Below are 24,126 nucleotides of genomic sequence, written 5' to 3'. Positions count from 1 at the left end.
AAGTGTTACAGTTTTTGGAAGTGGTACGTGGATCCTTAAGAATCCAACTAATCATCTAGTGTAGATATCTTTTTATTTGAAATGAAATATATTATCACAACGAAGACAATACCGTGATACATACAGCTTTATCCACCTAATACAGAATTAATTAGTCTGTGTGCGGTGTCCTTAGTTGTTAAGGGGAATAACTCGTATATATGACGCAATTCTAAATTTTTAGAAATCAATACAAACACGTTTATCAGAATCTTTACATCTTTATTTCGGCATTATTTCATAATAAAAATAGTTCATAACATACTAGTGGTAGGGGAATCGATTGTATACTGTTGTTACATTATCGAACTAGCTTGTAAGGTTAATGCTGACATAACGTGACGTCATAGCTCACGGAAACATTCGAACGTTCGCGGAAACAATACGAGTTGTTCAATCACAATAGACACATACATGTTCTTTACATCTACACAATTTATTTAGATTTTACGTAAGATGCTTTTTGCCTCTTGTTTAAAGGGTATATACATATCATGTATTAAGGGGAATACACTGTTAACCCCATAAAACGTACTTATATATAACTGCATTTTGATATCTTTTGTACACAATCATTTTAGTTTGGACGGACAACACTTGTGATGCGCAGCCCCATTAGCCACACTAAATAGATATAAATAACAACAAATATAAAATAAAGTTATATCAACTTATATTAATCACTCCTGTTGGCTAAGATGTTATCGCGTAGGGAAAGAACCCGGAGTACACGGAGACAACTTGCAGGGTCGGGCAGGTGTATCCATACCTTTTTATGTCCAAACCAAACTGTTATGACATCAATACAATGTTGACCAAAAGCATGCGTAGTAAAACAAATGCGTGTATAGTGTGTCTAAAACAAAGCATATGACACACGAATACATTCTTCCATAAATACTCTTACTAAAGAAAGCATTTATGTCCTAGCAATGATGGCACATATTTAAATCTTGATGACTTATTTAACCTTAAGAGTTGAATGCCCTGATTATAAATTAGTATCTAAATGACTTTGAGTGCGTATGGCAATATATGGCGTTAACCTGCTGTATTAAAAACTATACTAAAATCAGTAAAACATTGATGAATAAAGAGAAAATGAGGTACGATGTTTAACATTAAGTTATTTCACTAAAACAAAATACATTTTGTAGCATTCTTTTTCCTTCTGTTTAATGTAAATATAAGTGATTTTTATTTAAAGTGACGTTTTTACGAAAATAATATTTTGATATTCCTTTCTTGAATAATTCTGAATACATATTCCAGTGTTACCTGCGATTACTTTACTCATTTATTCACGTGAAAATATACCTGTAGGAACATCAGTTATTTCAAAATATATGGCGTTTACATGATATTCCTTGACGTTAGCTCGTGCTTTACAACATCAGAAATGTTACATGCTTTCCAATCCACTTAAACGTAACTCTGCTATAGTGTGTTTTCTTGCAAAGCATTAATACAACGTTATTTACAGATTATTCCAGTTCATAAACATGTCAAGGAAAGGTTTTACAGAAAGCGTTAAAATGAGGGGATTTCTTATTGATGAACAATTTCTTGACAACCAGATATTTACAAGAGTTGGCTGTATTTAATTGTGCTTATTTCCAGTAATAACGATATTTTGAGAACACATCATTCTTAAAAACAATCATTTGACTCAAAATGACGAGATGAAAAGATGAGAATAGAAAGCGACATAGTGTTAAGAGGTATGGACAAAATGATATAGCAAATATGCTTTATATACAGGCAAGCAAATGTATTTACAATAATCTGAATATGCCATAACACTGAAACATGCACAACATGGGACCGTTAAAATCATTGACAATTTGTTAAAGCCTAAGAATTTAAAAAATATGAATTATTCAAATATAGAAGATATTTATTCCAACGATTTCTTTGGTTGTAATCAATTTCATTTCCCTCACATATACAATTTGAGCACTTCACAGAAGAAATTGATAATTGTAGATAATTGGACACTTAATCCGATCAACTGTCAAACATTAGGCATTTCTGTACATACGTAGGATAAAATGTACCAATGCCATTGTGTGGATTTCTGGACATATATTAGCGATATTGCTGGTGAAATATTTCTCGTACTTAAACTGTGGTGTTCTATATACAGTAACCTGTTATATATCAACGGGTCAAATAGGTTTATCTCTGAATACTTCACACATTTTTACAAAGTTATAGTTACCCAGGAACCAGAATTAGGTTGACAATTTGACACCACAAACATAAAAAAGACCCGACGAGACAACAATACAAAACGCTCGACAAGTGTGGTAATCGTATCCTACGGTAATCGTATCCTACCTAACATGAGGCCTTGTACAGCGTAAGTGTAGTCCAATCTCGTTTTGTCAAAGTTTGATTTTTTTCAAGGATATTAAATATATTACATTTACACTACATTTGCCGAGGTATCAGTGTATCAATGTTTCCATCTTTGAGATACATAGATTATTTACTAATCCGAATTTCTAATAAAAAATCCAACAGTAGGGCACTCTATAAATAGCACATGGAATGTTGATATCAGTAATCACAATTGTTTCCTTGTAAAAATCTTGTATTCATTGTTCAAGTCATATTTGTACTTTCACTATTACGCTTATTTTTGATTTAAAAACCGATCAAATTACTTATACAATGTATTACCTCCCAGAAAGCATAGCAAATATATACAATATCTAACAACAAGTAGTCATCAAAATATAATCTACGTAATATAATCTACGTAATATAATCTATAAAATATAATCTACATTATGTTCAAATGCACCTCATATGAATGACTGTAATGATTCTAACGACAAAATACTATTTCATAATGTTTTAGGCAGTTAAGTACTTTTCTTCATTTCTTAAAATGATATTTTAATATGAAGATGAAAATAGTTCAATTTCATACCACCACTACCTTTAATATAATACAAAATAATACTATCAACATAAGCTTCATCACGAAATCGTTTAATTAGAAAAATCTTGGAACATTTATAACTTGCAATTTTGTTTGAAGGTTACATGTTTTATAATACTGGTCATAAGCTTTCAATATCAAGAATTTACCTACTTAAAAGACACATTCATTTTTTTGTTCTACTTGAAAATTAAGGTCAAAAGGAGGTATTCGATTCATCATAAAAGTCAAATAATCTTGAAGAACATCGAATCTGCTATCGATATGGGAACCGAAATAAAAATTATCCGAAACCATTTGCATCACGAGTTTAAAGTTAAATATATATTTACATGTACATGAATTATTAAAGTTTCGTATTTTCTCTGACTTTCAACATAAAAAATATCATTAAGATATTTGTTCTTTTCTAATCAGGTCGGGCGAACTAAGAACGAAAAAAAAGTTGTTCTATAATAACTGAATGTTGAAAAGTTAATTTGACTAGTGACTAGATCTTTCATTGCTTTTATGATATACATTTAAACATAAATTTTGTCAAAGTATGAATAACGCATATAGAAAAGACTAGATCTTGATGGGAAACGTTACCTGATCGATATTGTTAAATCTTTGGTATGAAGCACTGTAATAATTGTGTTGCATTGAATATCATATGAAAAATATTATATTACATATATGTATATGATATGTGGATGTTTTCCGCCAACTTGTATCGTAGTTTGCACTTCAATGTTGATTGTACAGCAATTGTAAAATTTCCTCTCTTAACCACATGTGCATATACATGAAAATAAACATTATATACAATGATAAAACTATTAATACTGAATGAATTCAAATGTCAAGGATTATGAGACAAATAACAGATCCAGATGATAAAAAAATGTCTGATGTTATGAAAACACTGTCAGATGAAGGGCTTTACTATGCGACAGTTTTATATGAAAATGAGTATCATTCAATCAACTTAAACTAATACTGTTTCGTATGTTCATCAAATAACTACTGTAAATTCTTCACTTTTCCTGTGTTTTTTTAAAGAAATTTGATTACAGGTAATCATTCAAACATAGGAGATATCGTTTAGTTAAAATATGAACACAATAAAATAAAGGTAGGCAAACATTTAACAACACGGGCATTACAAGGTACAAAACAAAATCTCAAAATAATATTGCCGGACTAATACAAAAGAAACTATACTAACAAACTAGATACAAGAAAATATTTGAGATCAGTTGTTTGAATTCTTTTTTCCTTTACGGGTCTTCATTTCAAAATTCCTGATGAAACATTTGGGAAATGCCTTTCATTTTACATATTTTAGATGTGGCTTGAGAAGATCGCTTAAGATATGAACTACTTGTTTTGGAAATAATCGAGGACAAATTCATTAACATATCTTTAAGTTATTTTGAATTGTTACAGTTGGATCTAAGGTTTTATCTACTAAATCAAAGAATGTTCAGATCGTGTGTGTTACTCTTCCAATAACGCCTACTCAAAGATACCACCCGGCAGAACATAGAAAGTGATATTCATCAATAAATGAAAATGTACGGTAGCGCAAATCATTCTCGTCATACTGGTAAGCTGGATTTTTCATTTGAAGGCAGAAACATGTGTTTCTCCATATCCTCCTCGTCTTCAATTTGTCTGGCAGCAATGTCCGTCCTCTTTTGAAGAGCCAGGTGCTTGAAGTATCTGTCCCTGTCTTCTTGAATACTAGGTCCCCATTCCTCTGATGGTTTCATCAGTTTTTCAAGTCGCTGAAAAAGATAACAGGTTAAATAATAAAGAGGAAACAAGAAGTCCATTGTACCCGTATATTAATCCTGGTAAACATACGTTCTACGGGTTGGAGCAGACTTCGAGGTCAACTCTGGTAGCATTATGCTTTCAATCAAATATAGTTGATATTCGTCTCTTGGTCATTGGAAAAGCGATGAGTGAAATATTTTATTTTTAACCCAAAACAAAAACAATATATTCATTAAAACCGCCTCAACAACCAGATATCTATAAAGACTACTTGTAAGTTATAGACAGGTGGTCTATTTAAGAAACATCTGCCTCTGTGTCGTTCTTGTCTTTTGTTTACCTGGCGTAATGTTCCTCTCTCCTGCATAATCTGGTAGATAATCAGTCCGGGTATTGGCAAGACAGATGAAACACCAAGACACCATCCAAATACGATTGCCCATTGCGGATAGGAACGTCCGTCGTATGTCACAGGGCCAAGGGTAATTACACTGAACAACCAGATAAACTGTCCAGAGAAATATGATATCAATCAATCAAGGTTCGAACGATTCTGAACGTTCCAGAATTTAGCGCAATTACATTGGGCAGCCAAATTAAATGTTGGTAAAATAAGAAATCTAGATAAGACATTCAAAAAGAATTTCAATTTCATTTCTTCGTTCTGAAATTATGCTTTTGAAGCTATGGAAGTTTACTTGAGGTTCAAGTGTTTTATCATTATAAATATTTTTTTTTATCTCCAGAAAATGCAAATGATATTGATGTTAGATTCATACTAACATATGTAGTATTTTCTTATAGCAAAATTAATTGAGCAAATAGAGGATATATCTTCTATTGAATTTTCCACAAAACGGGATAATTTTTTTTTTATCTCATGAGTACCTACCACAATAACAGCTGGAGTAATGTATTTCCAGAGGTAAATCCAGATTTTATGTGGCTTGAAACCAATCATAAACTCAATGTCTGCCATAAATCTGTCTATTTCTGTAGGAAGGCAAAAGAGGAGACAGAAAATATAAACCACAGTGTGAACACACAACAAAACATACCACACAGATAACACATATTACAGTATGTAACAAAACAATAAAATCACGAACCTACATGATACAAATGCTAGACCAGGTGTTCAGGAATGACAAGCGGTTCCTGCATTAAAAGTGACACCAATCATCATATAATCATACAGATATAAATGACATAATTTATAAACTACGGCAGGTAACGAAATAAATATACATCACAATAAAAACCGAATAAATATTGAAATATATCAATTGTTGCAAAAATTATGGCAGAATTTTATTTGATATAAACATGTTGATTTTATAAAAAAAAAGTGTGAAACTTAATATATAGAATACTTGCATAGTCAATTTTTTTCAGATGTTTTGACGCAGAAATCTATATAACTGCTGATGTAAAAAACGTTAACTGTTATAAAGCAACCATGCCTTAGTTATGTGGTCCCCTTAACCCTATTAAATTCCCAGAACTTTATGAATGCTTTAACGAAATACATTCTTACTCACACCGATATTATTGATAAAATATGGCCATCACAGTATACACGATGCCCTCCTTTATGTGTTGTCTCTGGTTGTGGTGAATTGGCTTTGTCATGGAAACATTTTCATTGTTAAGACTGTATTTTTGAGAATTAGACGGAAAAGATTGGAACGGTGTCATTAGATTACTGACAGAATGGCGTTTTTGTTGCTAATATGTCAAACTTACTGTAAACATAGGCAATGACGATGACCTCTGTGAGTGAAATCAACATGAGGGAGAAGCTCGCACAATACCAGTCAATGATCTGCAGGATATATATTCCACCCTGTATAAATAAAACATCGTATTTATATATTTAATAACATTAATTAGTGTGACACTAAAATACATTGGCAAGAATATTTTATAATGCAATCTGACTGACGAAGCAGAAATTAAGATGAGAAACACAAGGATGGAGTCATCAATACTATCCAAATGTTACGAAAAAACAGTCATGTGCTAATATAAAGAGATATGGTAATTACTGTAAATATTAATGACATCAAGTTTATCATCGACAATCAAACTCGTTCCAGGTTGTTTGCGGTTCACTGGTGCTATGAATATGATTGGCCAGCTCAAGTGATATCATTTGTCAGTAGATTACCAATTATTGACAGTCAGGTTAAACACAAACTATCGTAGTATATATTTAGAACTTCAATAAAAACAACGCGGTGCATGTATATTGTCAACCTTTTCCTTTTTCAAGACAAGGCAAATACTACATATAAATCATAACACTAAAGCACCTAAGGTACATCTTCTATACATATATATTACCAGGTAAATTATTTACTACAAACCTAAATGAACATTTGCTAAACAGATCATAACAGTCATGTCATGAAACCATATTTATGCTTGCAAAGTGTCATGTAATATATAACATTGGCTCCGCAGGAAGATATTTTATGAACATGTAAATAATGTATTTTATATCATTCGTATCTCATTTTCATCATCCAATTTCCTCTTTTCGTACCGTCACAGTGATTGTTACTGATCTAACTTAAAGTGAGTTCCACTATGATATTGTATTGTCCCTCGTTCGCACGGAAAGGTAAAATGAATTCATCCACAATTTACAACACATACAGCCTATCATACTGATGCGGCTTTTAAGAATTCCATAGTAAACGTAGTTAAGTTCAGCATACAAGAAAACAAATCATGTTATTTTTTTACCTGTGTTATCAAAGGCAGTCCTAGGATACATTCAATTGTACAGGCGATTGCAGAGACAAGTACTCGTCTGCTCCTCAAAGTCTTAGGGTAAGTATCAAGGAATGCTGTGATGCAGGTCTCAACCATACCGAACTAAATAGACAAAGCAAAAGCATAAGGCACACGTGCAATGACAGATTTTCAAAAAAGAGGTGAAAACCTGTGCGAATGTCAAGGATATTTGGTTAATCATATCGAAAGACAAAAGTTTCATTTATTATGAAGAATATCCCCATAACTCAAAAAATCTATTTCATGTCCATGCCTAATTTTGTTATCAGTCAATTCTTAAAAAAATCTCTTGTTTTTTTCGTTTGTTCTTACGCTACGCCAAAAAGATGTATATGTATTTCTGTGTAATTTAGTTTTCATTTGCATATATTTTAATCTTAATCTTTTTTTTTTATCATTTCTTGTTTCTCACTTTTTTTTGTAATTTTGATTCATTATCTAACCTAAAAAAAACCTGGCATTTATGATTTTAAAATTTGCTTAGAAATAAAGGGAGAATAATGGGAAAAAACAGACGTTTCACATACATCTACAATTAAATCATTAATTTTGATGATCGATGATGTGTATGGTGGATTATGTAGGGTGGTTATCAATTGGGATATTAAAGCTGATGAAAAATGTTCTCTTCTGCGTCAGCGAATACGAATGATATACAGAAAGTTAAGAAAGATTTTTTTTGCAATTGTATATATAGCATATAAATATATATATATATATATATAACGCAGATCATATAAAGAGATGCATACCTGCAGTAATAATGTTTTGCATTTTTATGACATAGTTATTGAAAATCATATGAGTCAACTGAATAAATACGTTAATCTTTTTGATGAATAACACAAAATCGTTAATGACACTTATTATCTGAAAATGTAAAAATGAATCATCTGAAATTAATTAACATGCTGTCAAGTTGAGGAACAAAAAATCTATTCTTACGAATTTCTATATATTCTGTCGCTTACATGTCATTCGTTTTCTAATACATTAAACAACACGGAAGCGATGCAACACACAGAAATCATAATGGACGTTATACCGAACATTTTCACATATGAATTTCACTAAGAATTATGGATAGAGTGCAAATCTACTGCGTATGCAAGTCTGTACACGAGTTATTTAAAAAAAATAAAAAATAAGGTATTCTCAAGTAAACATTTCGGTGACGCAGACAGATTCCATCTTTTTAGTCGTTTTCTGATTAATACTACATGCAAAGATAATTCAGAAATATTCCTCCGAATCAGGTACAATATGGTCATATTTCTGTATACATAGATATGAATATATGATTGTATGATAAAAGGTGATGTATGTGGGATAGAATGAAATAAATAGAACTGCACCTTTTCGTCGTTTTGTTCCGAAAATGTAACAATGGTAAAATGCAAATACAGAAAAAGAATTAATAACGTTCAATTCAGTGAGAACTCTAATCTTGGCAAGTAAATAATAAAAACGTACGCAGATAAGAAGAACAAAAATACACAATTATATGCCAATCTTGACATTTATATCTTTTTTTTATTGTAATTTCCTTTATTTTATTCCTGAGGTAATGGCGGCAAGTGATATAATTTTGTCTTTAGGAAATTGATTGTTTGTATTTTTTCTGATGCAGGAGTGTATATTTTGTATATTTTTTTCTTTGCATGCAAATCTTTCAGAAGTAACTTTTCCCATTCAAACATAATCCATCATGAATACATTAAACGGTTGACTTGGATGAATTCAAATTCATTGGAGGTTTAACGAGGAAAGATATTTTTCAATTTTGTAATCTGGAAAGAACGAATTTTATTTACAATTTATTATGAAAAATATAATGATACAGATTCTGCCTTTGTAGGTACAGGTGCTGTTTTTGCAAGATATGGTAAATAATTGTACTTCCAATTAATTTGATTAAAGTCAACCGGATGAAAATAGTTTCATATTTCCTACAAAAAAGAAACAATACCTTGAAATAAATTGCTTACTTCACAATATTCTCGCATACGTATATGTATCGCAATCATATTTTTTTGTGTAACTAGTAAGTGCATGTTAAACTTTGATAGAATTGAAAGGACTTTGACGTTGATATTTAACTGTTAATGTGGAAATTTACTAAAACCTATTTTAAGATTATTGCGATATAAAAACTACAAAAATAATTTAAAAAAATTGTGTGTATAACATATCTTTAACTGATACATAAACGTTCATCAGTCATTCAAATAGACAAAAAATATATATCACTGTAAGCGACTGGATTAGAAAAATATATAGGCATGTGAGTTTATCGTAGCAAAAATTATGAACGAATATATGAAAATTTAAACAGCTTTGATATGAATTTGACATTTACACTTAATTAGTTATAATTCCCATTATGTACATTACCCATATAATTTTGAAATTCTTTTTATAGAGTCACATCAAAATTGTAAAGTATCATTGGATAGAAAACCTATGAGTTGGGTGAAGCAAGCTTGGTAGGACCGATGCCAGCAGGTTGGCCCTTGCCGTCCACTGGAAGCTTGAACGTCGTAAACCTGCTTAAGGAAGTTAACAAGAAAAAAACAAAAATACACATAAGTAAGAACAGTATAATAATTTAGTTTCTCAATGTAAATCACTCAAATTTCTCCAAATATATATTTAACACACAAAAGTGGATCGAAAATTCAAAACATCTATTCCAACACAATTAAAGGAACTTAATGCGAAAAAAATGCAACGATTTCTAATTAGCTTTTAATCGCCAAGAGCACGTTTAGGATGTAGACGAACTTTTTTCCCCCTATTACACAGCTTGACCAATAAAGGTAATACTTTAACATATCTCGTTGTATTTTCTGATTTCTTAAACGGATACCTGCACTATTGCACAGAAATGTATGTGCTAAAGTAACCACATAACGGACAGAAAGGGAAATGAAACTAATTTAAAATATGTTCGTACTTTTAGTGATTATATCAGAACAGTTTCAGTGGCCACCCACTGACAGTCTAAAGTTCAAGTTCCTTAACATATGTGAAAATGCTATTTTTGATTTTGTCCCTCACGGTTAAGACATTAGAGGCTTAGTAGGGAAAATAGATATTTGTAGAAATGAAGTGATAAACATTTACCTATATGATGTATGCTGATTTTAATTTAATTAACAATTGAGCATGGCAATGCTTCGAACGGTGTGTTGCATACTGTTTTGAATATAAAAAAAATGATATAGTGATTTTTTAAGATTTGCAGACTGTAAGTGAACTAGATTGTTTACTCCACAAATTAAAAAAGTCATCATAATTGAACCTTAAAATAAAAGTGATAGCACGTTTCGTATGAAACAAACCATTCGAATACAGATTTCTTAACTAAAGAACATGCCATTCTTTTGCAGTTACGACTTATCTCCCTTTGATTAAACATTCTCTCATGATCACTCACTCTTTCGATATAGCGTTATCGATGTCAACTATTAAAAAATAATTATGATCTGTTGAATTATTTAGAAATCAACTGAAAATTGTTCGTTCATCAATTTAAATGTTTTGAATGTCTTTACATTTTTCGTTTATATCTGTGACCATTCATACACACCTCTCAAACTTGATACCTTTGTGATACATACGTATGTATACTTACTTTCGACAGGTTGTTCCTTGAGGTGATACTTAAACTAAAGAACGTCATTCATATATATTTACTATTGTAAACAAACTTTGTTGTTCGTTTAGCAGTACGAACATGCATGTTTTTGTTTCGAAATACAGTCAAATTTTTTCATCAAGACCTTGGATATCGAACGTACCTCGTTTAGGCCCAAGTCATGTTTTTTTTGTTCCGTAGCAGTTCATTACACTTAAATTCAGCTGTTAACCTCATTTATTTCGAAGTTTTTGCATGAGACCAACAACTTCGACATATCGATTTTTTTCGTTATGTAAACAGCGACTTCGATAAGACGATATTTGAATGTATGTAAACAACGACGTCGACATAACGAGGTTTGGCTGTATTTAAAAACGACGTCGACATAACGAGGTTTGGCTGTGTCTCTAGCCTGTACATCTTCAGAACAAATTACCTTTATAATCTGATGTAAACTGGTAATTTTAGTTCTAAGAAACCTGTCAGAGTCGTATCGAAATTTGTTTAACAAACAAGAACTTTTGAAATGCAACTTGAGCAATCCGAATACTCACAAAATAAGGCCTTGGCTAAATATCCTGTTTGTACAATGTAAAATACGATATTAATTGAAATAAATTTGATTAGCAAAACAAGCATTGGAAATCTGGCTAATGTGAGGGAATGCAATATTTTGCACGAGTGTTGGGGATGAAGCCATATTATGGGGTAAGTAATGGTGGATGACATGAGTATGAATACATTTCTTACTAACTAAGTCAGTAGGAGAATATTTGAGACAATAAATGTTTTTTTTTTTTTTTTTTTTTTTTTTAAAAAAAAATTTTTTTTTTTTTTTTTTTTTTTTTTTTACAAAAATAATTTCTCTTAAAGAAAATTTATTTTACGAAAAAATGTGCAGAAGATATAATTCTAACTATGACAGAGTGCAGAATGTAACCTGAGTTATTTATAGTCAAAATACGGGTCTATCTCTATTTTAAAGAGTTTAATAGTAAACATCATAACATTTGTTTCTAAGGAACAACCCTTAGACCAAGTATTAAGCCATCTTATGTATGTGTCATACACACACAGTTTCACTTAAAAAGATTAAGATATAAATTAAGTATGCATTGTCACCGTTTCCCATCAATACAAGGCTTTATGTGTCTAATGTTCTAAACGAGCAATATAAAGTAGAACATTTCTACAAAATGCTGAAATTTATTTTAGATAAATATAACAAAAATGATTGCATAATTGAATCATCGTTAGATAAAAAAAAAACATATTGATCCTCTCTTATCTTCTATAGCGATAGTATAACTATGCAATCAAATGTTATCGATGTTATCAAAAATATCGATGGTCAATGATAATGCATACAAAGTGTGTACAAACTTAAGTATAGGACTACGTCCAAACCATTATGAAACCCTACCTGACTGTCTACGCCGATAGTGAACAACATGAGGAAGAATAGCACCGCCCAGAGGGGAGAGATAGGTAGCTTAGCAACAGCTGCTGGGTACGCAACGAACGTTAAACCTGGTCCTGTAAAAGTAAAGTTTGAAAAGAAAACAATTACAACAATATCAAGGCACAATACCAACTCAGCATATATGGTAAGTCTGCGGCAAAACTAAAGATACGCCAACATAACAGAGACATCAAATTCCTCCGCTAAAATCACTTAACACCACCATAGTTTAACATTTTGATAACACTTAACCTAATATTTTCTCTCCATGAAAATACTTTACACCACAGTTTAACATTATGATAACACTTTTCACCACATTTTAATGTTATGATAACATTTAAACCACATTTTAACCTTCCGATAACACTTTACACCACATTTCATTTTGGTGTTAACACTTGACGGCATGTTCTTACCCTGACTGACTACATCCTCAATCGATGAACCAGTCTGGTGGGCCATGAACCCCAGGACGGAGAAAATTACAAAACCAGCAAAGATAGATGTTCCGCAGTTAATAATAGGTACAATCAAGGCATCCCTAAAACAGTATAAAATGATTAAATTTACACAATAACTCAGAACATTCTACAACACGTTAAATTTAAAAAAAAAACACCCCGAAAAACAGAGGATCATATCAGATATGTGAAATTCTGATCAAAGCAGACAAACTAAAATAATATTTTCTCCGTTACTCAAATTAAAATAATGAGATGAGAGAACAAGCTTATAACTGCTCCTATAGGTGTTGGTATCATCATTCGAGAAAAAAAATCTATATTATTAGCCCTTATTTCATAACTGTTTTCAAAACCAAAAATACACCAAGGATAGCAGAATTAATACAATGATAGATCAGAACTCCTTCAGTAAAATATAAAACTTTTGATGAACTGTTCTCAAAATTAAGACGAACGACTCAATTATTGACATTAACTTGGGAAAATATTGTGAAAATCCGATTCTCACTGCGTAGATAATCGTTACAAAAATATCACTTTTTATCTAAAGGAACCATAAGTTCGTATAAAATAAGAACAATCTTAAGACGATCTTATTTCACAAACATTATTGCTATATACCTATAACGTTCATTGTCATATTCACACTATGTAACTGATATTTCTGAGGTGTAAATATTTTTGATCAAGTGATATGTTTTCAATGCTTTTTAAGACGTCAGATATTGTTCTCGAGAAGATAAAGACACGAGATATGTGATAAGCGTTTTAACAACTATACCAAATCCCCCCACAAATTGAAGAATCAAACGGGAAATATGTCCACTTGACAAAATCTACTTATACATGTTTTGATCAGTGAGCAAATGTTCTAACATGTACAAACCTGTAAATATTATTACTGAATTTATTGTAACTAGCCATAGTGACAATTCCTCCCCATCCCATTCCGACAGAGTAGAAAATCTGTAAGGCAGCGTCTCCCCATACCTACAATGTAAAAAGAAAAGAAACCCAATTTATTACTATTTGTGCGCGTTTCCTATCTGATAAACACATTCAATCAAACACAAAATTGTCTTGGAAACTGATTTTCGATTCAACTACAGCCTCAACTAGTCAAGGTTAAAGAAAACCAGTGAGATAATATTACAGAGAGAACATTATGAATTCCTGTTAAAAACAGTAGCAAATATTTGTATGTAGGTGTGAAATATCTTACATATGTGTAGTTAATTTCAACACTCTATATATATATTTATATTTTTTAATGTACATATGAATCAACATATATATGCTGACTAATAAATTTAAAATTGTGGGATTTATAACTTTTGTCTATATTAACCTTCACCTGGTAATCTTCACAGACAGAGAAAAAGTGTATATCACTTCGTATAATATTAATAAATGATAAACATCTGATAATATGATGTTATATCTTTTTATATGTTTTTTGTCATCTTGACATGTTTCGAATTTCAAATTAATTAAAATATTGTTTTTTAGGTTGCATAATACCCTACACATGTTCCTATGATTTTATTAAGTAAACGTCATTTTCCTTACAAAAAAAAAAAAATCATACAGAAAAGCTACAAATTAATCAATAAATCAATAAAGCCTAGATTACGATTCTAATGATATTTTGTATATCCTTTCACAAAACTGAATTCTTTTCGAAAAGAGATAATTGTTTAAATGTGTCCCATGTCGCGAATATTAGACATATATTTCCACCTAGTGAATTGCTTCTTTCAATTTTAACACATTAAACATCATCTGTCCAAACAACAAGGGATGATTGTAAGGATGCCACATCAAACAGTCTGTAAAACCTTATATTGCGTTAACCCTACCTTACTTCGGTCACAACACATTCGTAATAAGCACGTTAAGTGCTTCCAACACAGTTTGTCGTGTGAAGTGAGTGTCGACCCCGCATATCTAACATTTTCTCTGTGTTGATGCACACGCGTTTGTATCATTCCATTCCCTCGTCAAGATTATTTAGATTAGACTGTGCTAAAAATTAACCGAGAATTCCGCCACAAACGTCAATAAAATACTGACGACTGTAGATAAATATGTTCAATTATGTAAACATAGTACGATAACGTGAATCAAATGTCAGTTTGTTTAGAACAAAAATCGTGTATGACTTTTAGGAAATGTTGATATTACCATGAAAAATCGTTTAAATTCTATAAATTCAGATAAAGAATTGGAAGATATCCCAAGGTGTAATAACCTAGCCATGAGGGTAACCCTCTGAATAATCTCATTTTATAACATTCACAAGCAGATAGTATGCATACAAATGCTTAGGTAAAAAGTAAAATACAGATGTGTGTTATAAATACGTCGGTGTGCACGTTTGTAGTGACAGAATGGTATTTCGTTTTCTTACTTATCAGCTAAACAATGTTTTGTTTATTGTACGTGGCGTCTAAGCAAAACTGGTTAGACAGAGATTGTGCATTCGTTTTACTGTTCACGTATCCTTAGAGAATGTCTGCATGATCTTGTACCGTAAAACCTCTGTACAATGCCCTTGTGTCGGTTGTCATAATACCCAATTGTGCCTGTGTTCAAAGTTTTGCCCCAATAGGTTCCCTGCAACTTCCCAGAACATTGTCAACGCCTTTAATTATGCCGTGTTCAATGTAATACCTACAGGTTTTGAACCAAACCTGTAAAAGTCTCCTCATTATATCGCGATACCATCATTTCCTAAGATTTCTTTGTTCATTTTCTTTACATTTTTTGTAAGTCTTTCTTAACATATAGTAAAGCTCTTTGATAAAGCGGCACACATAGAGACAGTACAATATATCATTAAGGCAACCACAATTAATGGATGCTTGAAGAATGAAACCCTCAGCCTACTATATCATACACTAATTTAAAGGATGTCGTGGTTGGTCATCATTATGAAAACACATATTTATATGATTTCAATTTTCAATCCAAGATCCTAGCGAAGAAACATACATATTATCACATAAGAGTCTTACCTGGAATTCTGCTAACTTTTCCCATTTAGGAAAAACGTAGAACTTAATGCCTTCCATAGCACCAGGCAGTGTCACCCCTCGGATCAGGAGAACCATCAAAACCAAATATGGGAAAGGAGCAGCAAAGTGCATCACCTGTGTTGAAAAAAACATCACCGATTCATTGAAGAGAGAAAAACTAAATCTTATAATCAAAATATTTATTTAAGGGACTTAATAAACGAAATAAACGAAACGTACTAACAGTTTTAACTCATTCAACCCTGAAGACATATTTAAACTCTTCCAATTCAATGGTTGGAATAGTTCATTATGAAATTTCAGGGGTGAATTAATTTTATTCTCCGTAATGATTTAAATAAAGTAATAACGTATTATTATTATGAACATGTTTGTATAATTTGAAATATTAAATTCGCGGTCGGCTCTTATCGCTATAAATTACAAAATATGGCCAGGTAACGGCATGCATAGCGCATTCGGCAATCACAAAGATGGACATGGTTCGGTTTCTCGATCGCACGTGCAATGGTAGTTTTCACAACAATGAGACCTCCTGTACGCTTCCGTCAGGGCAAGAAGAATGATTCATGAAGTGGTCGTAAATTGATATATATTGCCTTGCAGGTTGACGTGAAGCGGAAACGTCAAAATGGCAGACACTAGTCCCCCATCTTCAACCCCCTCAAACACTGGAGACGAAGTCAGTTGATGCAGAATGTACCGTCTCGAATGATTTTATTGCTTTTCTTATATAAATAAAACCTTATGATGAGGTCAAGTAAAGGAATTTCTTAACATATAACGATCCCGATTAGAACAGAACTACCAATGAGCTGCCACGAGTCAAGGACGTACCAACAATCGTGTTGGATTTCACATGTTATAAACAAGGCACTTAAGGTCGAGGTCGACTGGATATAACCCTCTCACTTACAGGTCAATAGCGTGGTCTTTAGCACCTAGATTTCCACGCTTATCAGTATTTACAATGGAAATCATCAGCCGGACATTATTATGCTCATTTGCTAAATATTTATGAATCATAAAACAAGACTTAGGTATTGAATAATTGCTTATGACACCAATGTCCCACATTAACGTATCGAAACGGTCATTTTAACGGTAATATGTGACTATGTATCTGCTGGCTTGTGCAAGCGAATGCAATTTAATTTCCAATTTATCAATCTAACGGAGATTAGAATGCATCAATAAGCACTTGGTTAATGAGTGCTGATTTTTAAAACTAGACGACCTGCTTTGTGTGTCAGAAAGCTGCTGGTAGTCATAACTGCGCGGTGAATCATAATAGATTTGCAATGCGACACATGGGGACTTAGTCTACAGATGTTACACCAGTTAAACTGGAATCCGAATATCGATCACAAGGAGTTAATCTGGCGCACACATGGCGGTCAATATACACACTGCAGACATTTGAAGAAAAGTAAACAGTGTTTTAGAACACCAAAGAAAACATTCAGTTGACATGGTAACCAAGATTTTACAAATTCTGATATAACATAATCTGTTGATGAGATAAAATCGCTTGGAGGATTTTCACAACTTTAACACTAAAACAAGCTGAATAAACAAAAACGGTACAACAGCAATAACATCTTTTTTATTTTGTATATATTTTTGATATTATGTGCTAACGTATGCTATAACTACTAAATGTCCTTCAGATATTGTTTCAACAACGCTGTTACGTCACATTTTAAATATATACAAAATGTGTTACTAACCTTGCCCAATACTTTAACGCCTTTGAAAAGGCACAGGAATACGAAGAACCAAGCTAATATGAGACAAAGCAGTAGAGGCCATCTGATGATACCAGCGTCTTCAATCCCTTCAGAGAGTTCAAGCACGTGGTTTCTGGTAGTGTTAAATTTAAGTAAATTAGAAATTGCTTATTGACTAGAAATCAGTTTTTTTTCTTAAAATAACTCGTAACTTTACATGTAACGTAAAATGTTTCCGCATGTTGACAAATGCTCGCCTGTTGTTTGCGATGCAAAAATGTTCAAGACGGCAAAGCCACTACAATAGTTTTATATATGTTCGTGAGCGAATTTGTTCGCGCTGATCGATATAATGATTTTCAGTACATACGTTCAGACGGCATTCATCATCTTTGTCAGAATACAGACAAATGGAAAACGTTTCACCTTTCATATTGATGCTGTTAAAGTATCATTCCGTTAAAGGTTAAAAACATATCTTAGAGAAGCACACACATAAAAATAACATCAACCAACTCAATGTATGAAAATAATTCATTTCAGACAACGCTAAAAATGAGAATTTGTTGAATTGTTCGTTATTGGAACTAACCTGAAATTGTAAGTCATTGCAGCAAAGCATAAAATATAAACTGGCTAAAAAATTATCAGGAACGCATGTATCTAGTAAATATTATCATTAATATCGATCATACTAGGTAGCAGACGGAATTGTATGCAAGGCACGTTTTTTCTATAAATCTGATGAACGGATTATTATAGATTAAGTTTAAATGCTTCGAAAATAATAACTACGTTTAACAGCTATTTTCAATGACTGTGAAATAATTTAATGCTTACTCCCAATATTCTTCGCTTGGACTTCTCTTGGCACCTTCGTGTATGATTGAGCCATTTGCACTGAGGATATGACCGGTGATGTTGGACATGGTGTTACTGACGTTGTATGTCGTATAATTGCCCAGTGTGTTATTCATCACTCTCCTTTCCGACCCGTCCACACAGTTTTCTGTGTTCCAGACGTTACCACAGTTACTCCATGGCAACACAGCCCGGAAGGACATGAAGAGGTAGTAGAGCGTCCAGGCGACAATGACATTGTAATAAACGCAAACTAAACCGGAAACAATCACCATCCCGACACCAACACCTACAAACATACAGATAGGTATCGGCACGCTATCATGTTGTAGCAGAATTCTAACATAGTAAAAGTATGAATACTAATAAAGTATTCCTACTCTTCTTATATCTTACAGATACTCCGACTTACAACAATTCGATTTGTTTTGTTATTCGAGAAAATGGAATACAGAAAAGGAAACCGCAATCTAACTTGACATTTGGTAAGATAATTGCTTCAATAGGTTTGCGTTTAACTATCCAAGACAACAATAAAAGATCTGTGTCACTTTGTAGTTCTCGAGAATTGACGAAATTCTAAGTCTTACCATGATTTCCTTTCTATGTTTGTTAGCACGCTAATTTTGTTTCACAATTTTGTCTTTGGTAGATATTTGCAAATTTTCCAATGAGCTATGTCATTATCACTATTGAATCATCGATAAATGTTCATATCAAGAAAACGGCTGTTTATGCAGGTTAAAGGAAAACATGTACCTACCTTTGAAAAGAGGACTCATCCGCCACGTAGTGATGGGACTGAGACTGCTGAACTGGCCATAACTTGCTTCCATGAAGAACAGCGGGTAGCCGCATAACAGCAGGAAGATGAAATAGGGAATGAAGAATGCACCTGAAATTAAAGGAAAATAAGAAAACAGTTACACAGTTGATATGCAAATGATATTACGAAAAGAACTAGAACAAATACCAGAGCTACTTTAGCTAACATAAAAGATATAATAATAAAATATTGTCATGCGATAAAATCACGCCACAATACAAACTACTGTCTGAATAAGAGACGGTTTACATATGCATTTAGTATTCCTTATCCTGAAAGCTTTAAAGGACAGAAAAATAATATCTCTAATAAACTTTGCTTTAACCAAGATGTGTATGGAACGTTGTAAGGGGACTATTTTAATTTTTGTTGTTATTCATAAAACATTCACACTTACAACTTGAAATTATTTTCAATCAATGTTTTTTAATATTTGCCAATTTTCATACATTAATGCATACACTTATGTTTTTACAACAGTTTTAAGTAATATTTTTTGTGTGATTATAAACTTGTAATGGGACAGATTTTATATGATTTGATTTAAGAAACAGATGATCGCTTTTACAACAATTGGGTCACATTCTAATACAGATCAACTGATAATTACATTTTCGTTTTGTTTACAAGCCCCGGAACGTCAATCGTTCATTAATCCCGACGAAGGTTTCAGTGTAACCGAGTAGAGATGTAATTTTCCTTCAGTTTTGCATTACATCCGATCTAATTTACAAAAGCGCTTGCACAAGGTTTGCAATAAATTGTTGTTATCTCAAATGCCCCTTCGATGTTTAGCACACTGAATGTGCGTGATACCTTACTATGCATTCATCGCAGGTTTAACGACCTGGTAGCAATCGTTAAAAGCCGATCAGGTTTTGCTCAAACTCTGATTCACATGCCAACATAAAAAAACGAACCAAGCCTAGGGATAAAATGGCGGATTACATTCCAAAAAAGATTTGTACACGTGTTCAACTCTAGCAAAGTGTCTCGCTGTGCTTCCTAAAACTCGAGTACGTTACTTTGTGTTCAGACTTTTGTTATGCATGTCAGTTCATATTAGCTGGTTGCGAAACGTTCGTTTACTATGTACTAAAAGCAAATTGTTTGGTGTTACAGTCCGGTGTTCTCGCCAAGGCACGTACAATGTACTACATCATGGCTTCTTACCTCCTCCACTCTTATAACAGAGGTAGGGAAACCTCCATATGTTGCCCAGGCCTACAGCATAGCCTATGCAAGTGAGAATGAAATCCATCCGACCCTTCCATCCTCCTCTGTCATCTTTATCCGTATGGTTATTCTCCCCCTTTTTAATAATGTCAATACTGTTTTCTCCGGAACTATTGGATTCGGAACTCATTTTCTGAAACACCAATAATGTAAAATTGAAACAAATATTAGGTATTAATTTAAACCATCAACCTACAAAAATTAATTTATTAATGAATAGATTAATACACAAATAAATTAATGCAATAACGAATTCATCAAATAATGAATGTATGAATGAATACAAATACAGAAATAATAAATGTATAAATGAATGAAACAATGCATAAATGAATAAATATACGCATTAATAATGAATTAATGATTTTTAAAAATTATTGAAGTAATGCAGAAATAAATGAATTACTACAATAATAAATGAATACATTTTATAAAAAAAACCCAGGTGGAATACAACTACAGCAACTATGAAGAGGCTTATATAAAAGTACATATCATGTAATATCATAACGACCATTACCAATCTCAAGTATTCTAGACGGATACGCGTGCCTTAAACCATGTGTGGCATATGTCATAAGAAATATTTGATTATTCTTATTTTCCAAAGTGCTTACAATTTGTCTCATGCTGATAACAGTGAGAGATAAGCCTGTTTAAAGCATTGTTAGATTACACATGTCTTAAATCTGAATTTTCGAATTATATTCTTGGCAAGCCGTTTTGGTATTTACAAATGTCTTTCTTTGAATTCTACTTGCTAGTCACTACTCACACAAGCATCTTAAAATAACACATTTTAATGGTTAGTATTTTGAACAAAATGTGTTAAAATTTATTTCAAGCTCACCAGGAATTTAGAAATAATGTTACTTAATTGCACAGTAACAAAGACATTCGATATCAAACTGCAATATGTATATTGAAGATTCTAATGCAGTTTTCAAGAATGACACTCTCGGTTCAGAAAACAATTCTCACTTATTTAATCCACCGAATTTATTGCTTATGTCCACAACTTTTATAACTATTTTTTGAATATAAGGTAAAGCGATTTAACTGTTATATTTTGCAGGGAATTTTAAAACTAACATTGAATAATATCTAATATTTATAGATTTCACTTGGTCTTGGTAACAATAGAATTCAGTGTTGCTATGCGTAGACACTGACGACCCTTGCCATGACTAAGAGCTGACAGATATTGATTTCCCACGAGATGATTAGTGGATATATAATTACACCGGACAAAGTTACAAATTATAGTAAACTGCCAATGCTGATATATGCTGGCATGGCACATGCTTATTATTCATGAAGATTAGGTATCATCTTCTCTGTGTGATATCGCATGACGACATTTGTTTTTTTCCTTATACGTTGGTTTTACGCCGAGTCAGTAAACAAGGCTTGAGTTATTTTATCGATCAGATTGGTCCGTTATTTACAGTATCGAACAAAGCACCACTCCTTATCCCTTTCGACAAGACGCAGCGATAATAACATGGTATCCTAGTTTACCCAGGTTATCATAAATCAGTGTTTGACCACATCCAAGCAGTGTGTACTCAAAAACACAGTCTCTAGACCGAACAAACATCAGACGAGCTCAGTACTTTACTAATACACAACATTTTCCCAAAGTAACGACAAAATGGTGAACATCTTCCCTATTCTATTAACATTTGTTAATTTATGTAGAAGTAGGTTGTTGTTGTTAAAACAAGACTAAGCTCATAATGTCGTGATATGAAAGCAAATCAACTCGATATCAGAAGTTATGATCTGTGGACATATCATAACATATTGTAACAGCATAATAATTGAACATAACTAATGACGAACAAATAAGAATTACAAAAACTGTGCAAAAGAAACAACGATCGCTAAACCAATAAAAGAAAACAGTTTGATATAGAAAGACTAAACACAAGTTTTTCATATTGAGGTAGTACATAACTCGACACAAAGTATAAGTACTGGAACAGACAATTTCACAACTTTTTGAACAACTATTGAATGATATTGAACGACGGCAACTATGCCTATATTGTGTATATCGGAAATGTTTTAAAATGCACAGATAATATCAAACATATACGACTAATATCGAACGATTTTTTTTTATATAAAAAACAGATCAAATGGAAACAAGATCGATATCCTTTTTATCATATACGCAACGAAAACGTGTTCAAACACATTTTTTTAAAAACTAATATTTAGAGAGGGAAATTCAAACAGAAATTAATTACATTGCCATATGCGTTATTTAATGATACACTGATAAATAAGTCGGTACATGGTACATTAAATCTTCTCAAGGTTTTGACTAAAGTTTAACTTTATAACATAAGAAATAATATACAGTGAAATTGCCTGCTACCTCAAATTTTTATTATTTTTGAGTACCTTTTCGTTAAATAACTGTTGAAAGTTCTTTTCATTTATAATGCTGAGTAGTACAAATCACAAGAAATCAATTTGTTGTGGCCTTATATCAATTTTGTGCTTCCTATTAAGCCGAGCGTTTGCGCTGAATTCACCGTCACGTATGTGAAGGCCAAATACACAGTCACGTTATATCAGGACCGCGATATCCAGGGACAATAAGCACGGTTTACAAAGTATTATCAACTTAACGATAGGTTAGCGGGTTTTCTATAACAACATTTCAGAACTTTATTTTTAGTTTTGATCTATGATACGTTTGAGCAATTCTTAACAGATGTTGGTACGGGCATTTAACATATTACATTGTAGTATGAGTGCACCTGGAATTTAAAATATATTATTTTATTTAATAATGAAAAGATTAGAAACAGGTCAAATTGATTCGAAATTGATTCGAATTCATTTTTTTAAAAGGAAGGTGTTTAATTGTTGCACTTTCCTATTTGAACCCTAACTCGCTTTGTATTCAACATGCTATTTCTGGTGTCAAACAAATTTTGAAAGGAAGAAATTCAAATAGATTTGCGGTTGCATTTCAACATGTTGTTCGGTAGAATGAGAACTAGTGATATGAACGTTAACTGATATAAATATCTCCTATTTTAAAGAACTTTATTTATTTTAATAAATTTCGCGTTATACTTAAACCCGCGATTTACCTTGTTCCCAAATTAACACACACACACACTTTATGTGACACTTACCTGGTTAAAAGTATTCACACAAACCACAAGCGACTGAAGACAGAAATAGTTCCCGTATTTGTTTTCGGCGTCAGTGTTTTCACACAAAGGCTATTGTCCTCGACCTACATAAATCTTCGAACATGTGTACCCCCACCCCCTGACTTTGCG

General features: G+C 32.3%; 1 protein-coding gene across 2 annotated transcripts in view; it reads right to left on the bottom strand.

The window, feature by feature from the left end:
- Positions 1–244: 244 nt before the first annotated feature.
- LOC110452425 (sodium- and chloride-dependent GABA transporter 1-like) overlaps positions 245–24,126 on the bottom strand; it is a 56,250-nt gene continuing 32,368 nt past the window's right edge. For both annotated transcript variants that reach the window (XM_021500938.1, XM_021500939.1), the window contains exons 2-14: positions 20,756–20,951; positions 19,520–19,651; positions 18,736–19,045; positions 17,896–18,028; positions 16,145–16,279; positions 14,014–14,117; positions 13,080–13,204; positions 12,622–12,734; positions 7,505–7,636; positions 6,500–6,599; positions 5,646–5,746; positions 5,094–5,261; positions 245–4,761 (exon numbers count right to left, since the gene is read on the bottom strand). In XM_021500938.1, coding sequence (XP_021356613.1) covers positions 4,573–4,761; positions 5,094–5,261; positions 5,646–5,746; positions 6,500–6,599; positions 7,505–7,636; positions 12,622–12,734; positions 13,080–13,204; positions 14,014–14,117; positions 16,145–16,279; positions 17,896–18,028; positions 18,736–19,045; positions 19,520–19,651; positions 20,756–20,948 — 1,935 coding nt within the window. In that variant the 5' untranslated portion in view covers positions 20,949–20,951 and the 3' untranslated portion in view covers positions 245–4,572. The remainder of the gene's footprint in view (positions 4,762–5,093; positions 5,262–5,645; positions 5,747–6,499; positions 6,600–7,504; positions 7,637–12,621; positions 12,735–13,079; positions 13,205–14,013; positions 14,118–16,144; positions 16,280–17,895; positions 18,029–18,735; positions 19,046–19,519; positions 19,652–20,755; positions 20,952–24,126) is intronic.

Source organism: Mizuhopecten yessoensis, unplaced genomic scaffold, assembly GCF_002113885.1.
Source record: "Mizuhopecten yessoensis strain PY_sf001 unplaced genomic scaffold, ASM211388v2 scaffold6683, whole genome shotgun sequence".
Lineage (NCBI taxonomy): Eukaryota > Metazoa > Mollusca > Bivalvia > Pectinida > Pectinidae > Mizuhopecten > Mizuhopecten yessoensis.
The sequence above is the reverse complement of the archived record's forward strand: the minus strand, read 5'-3'. Positions and strand labels throughout refer to the sequence as shown.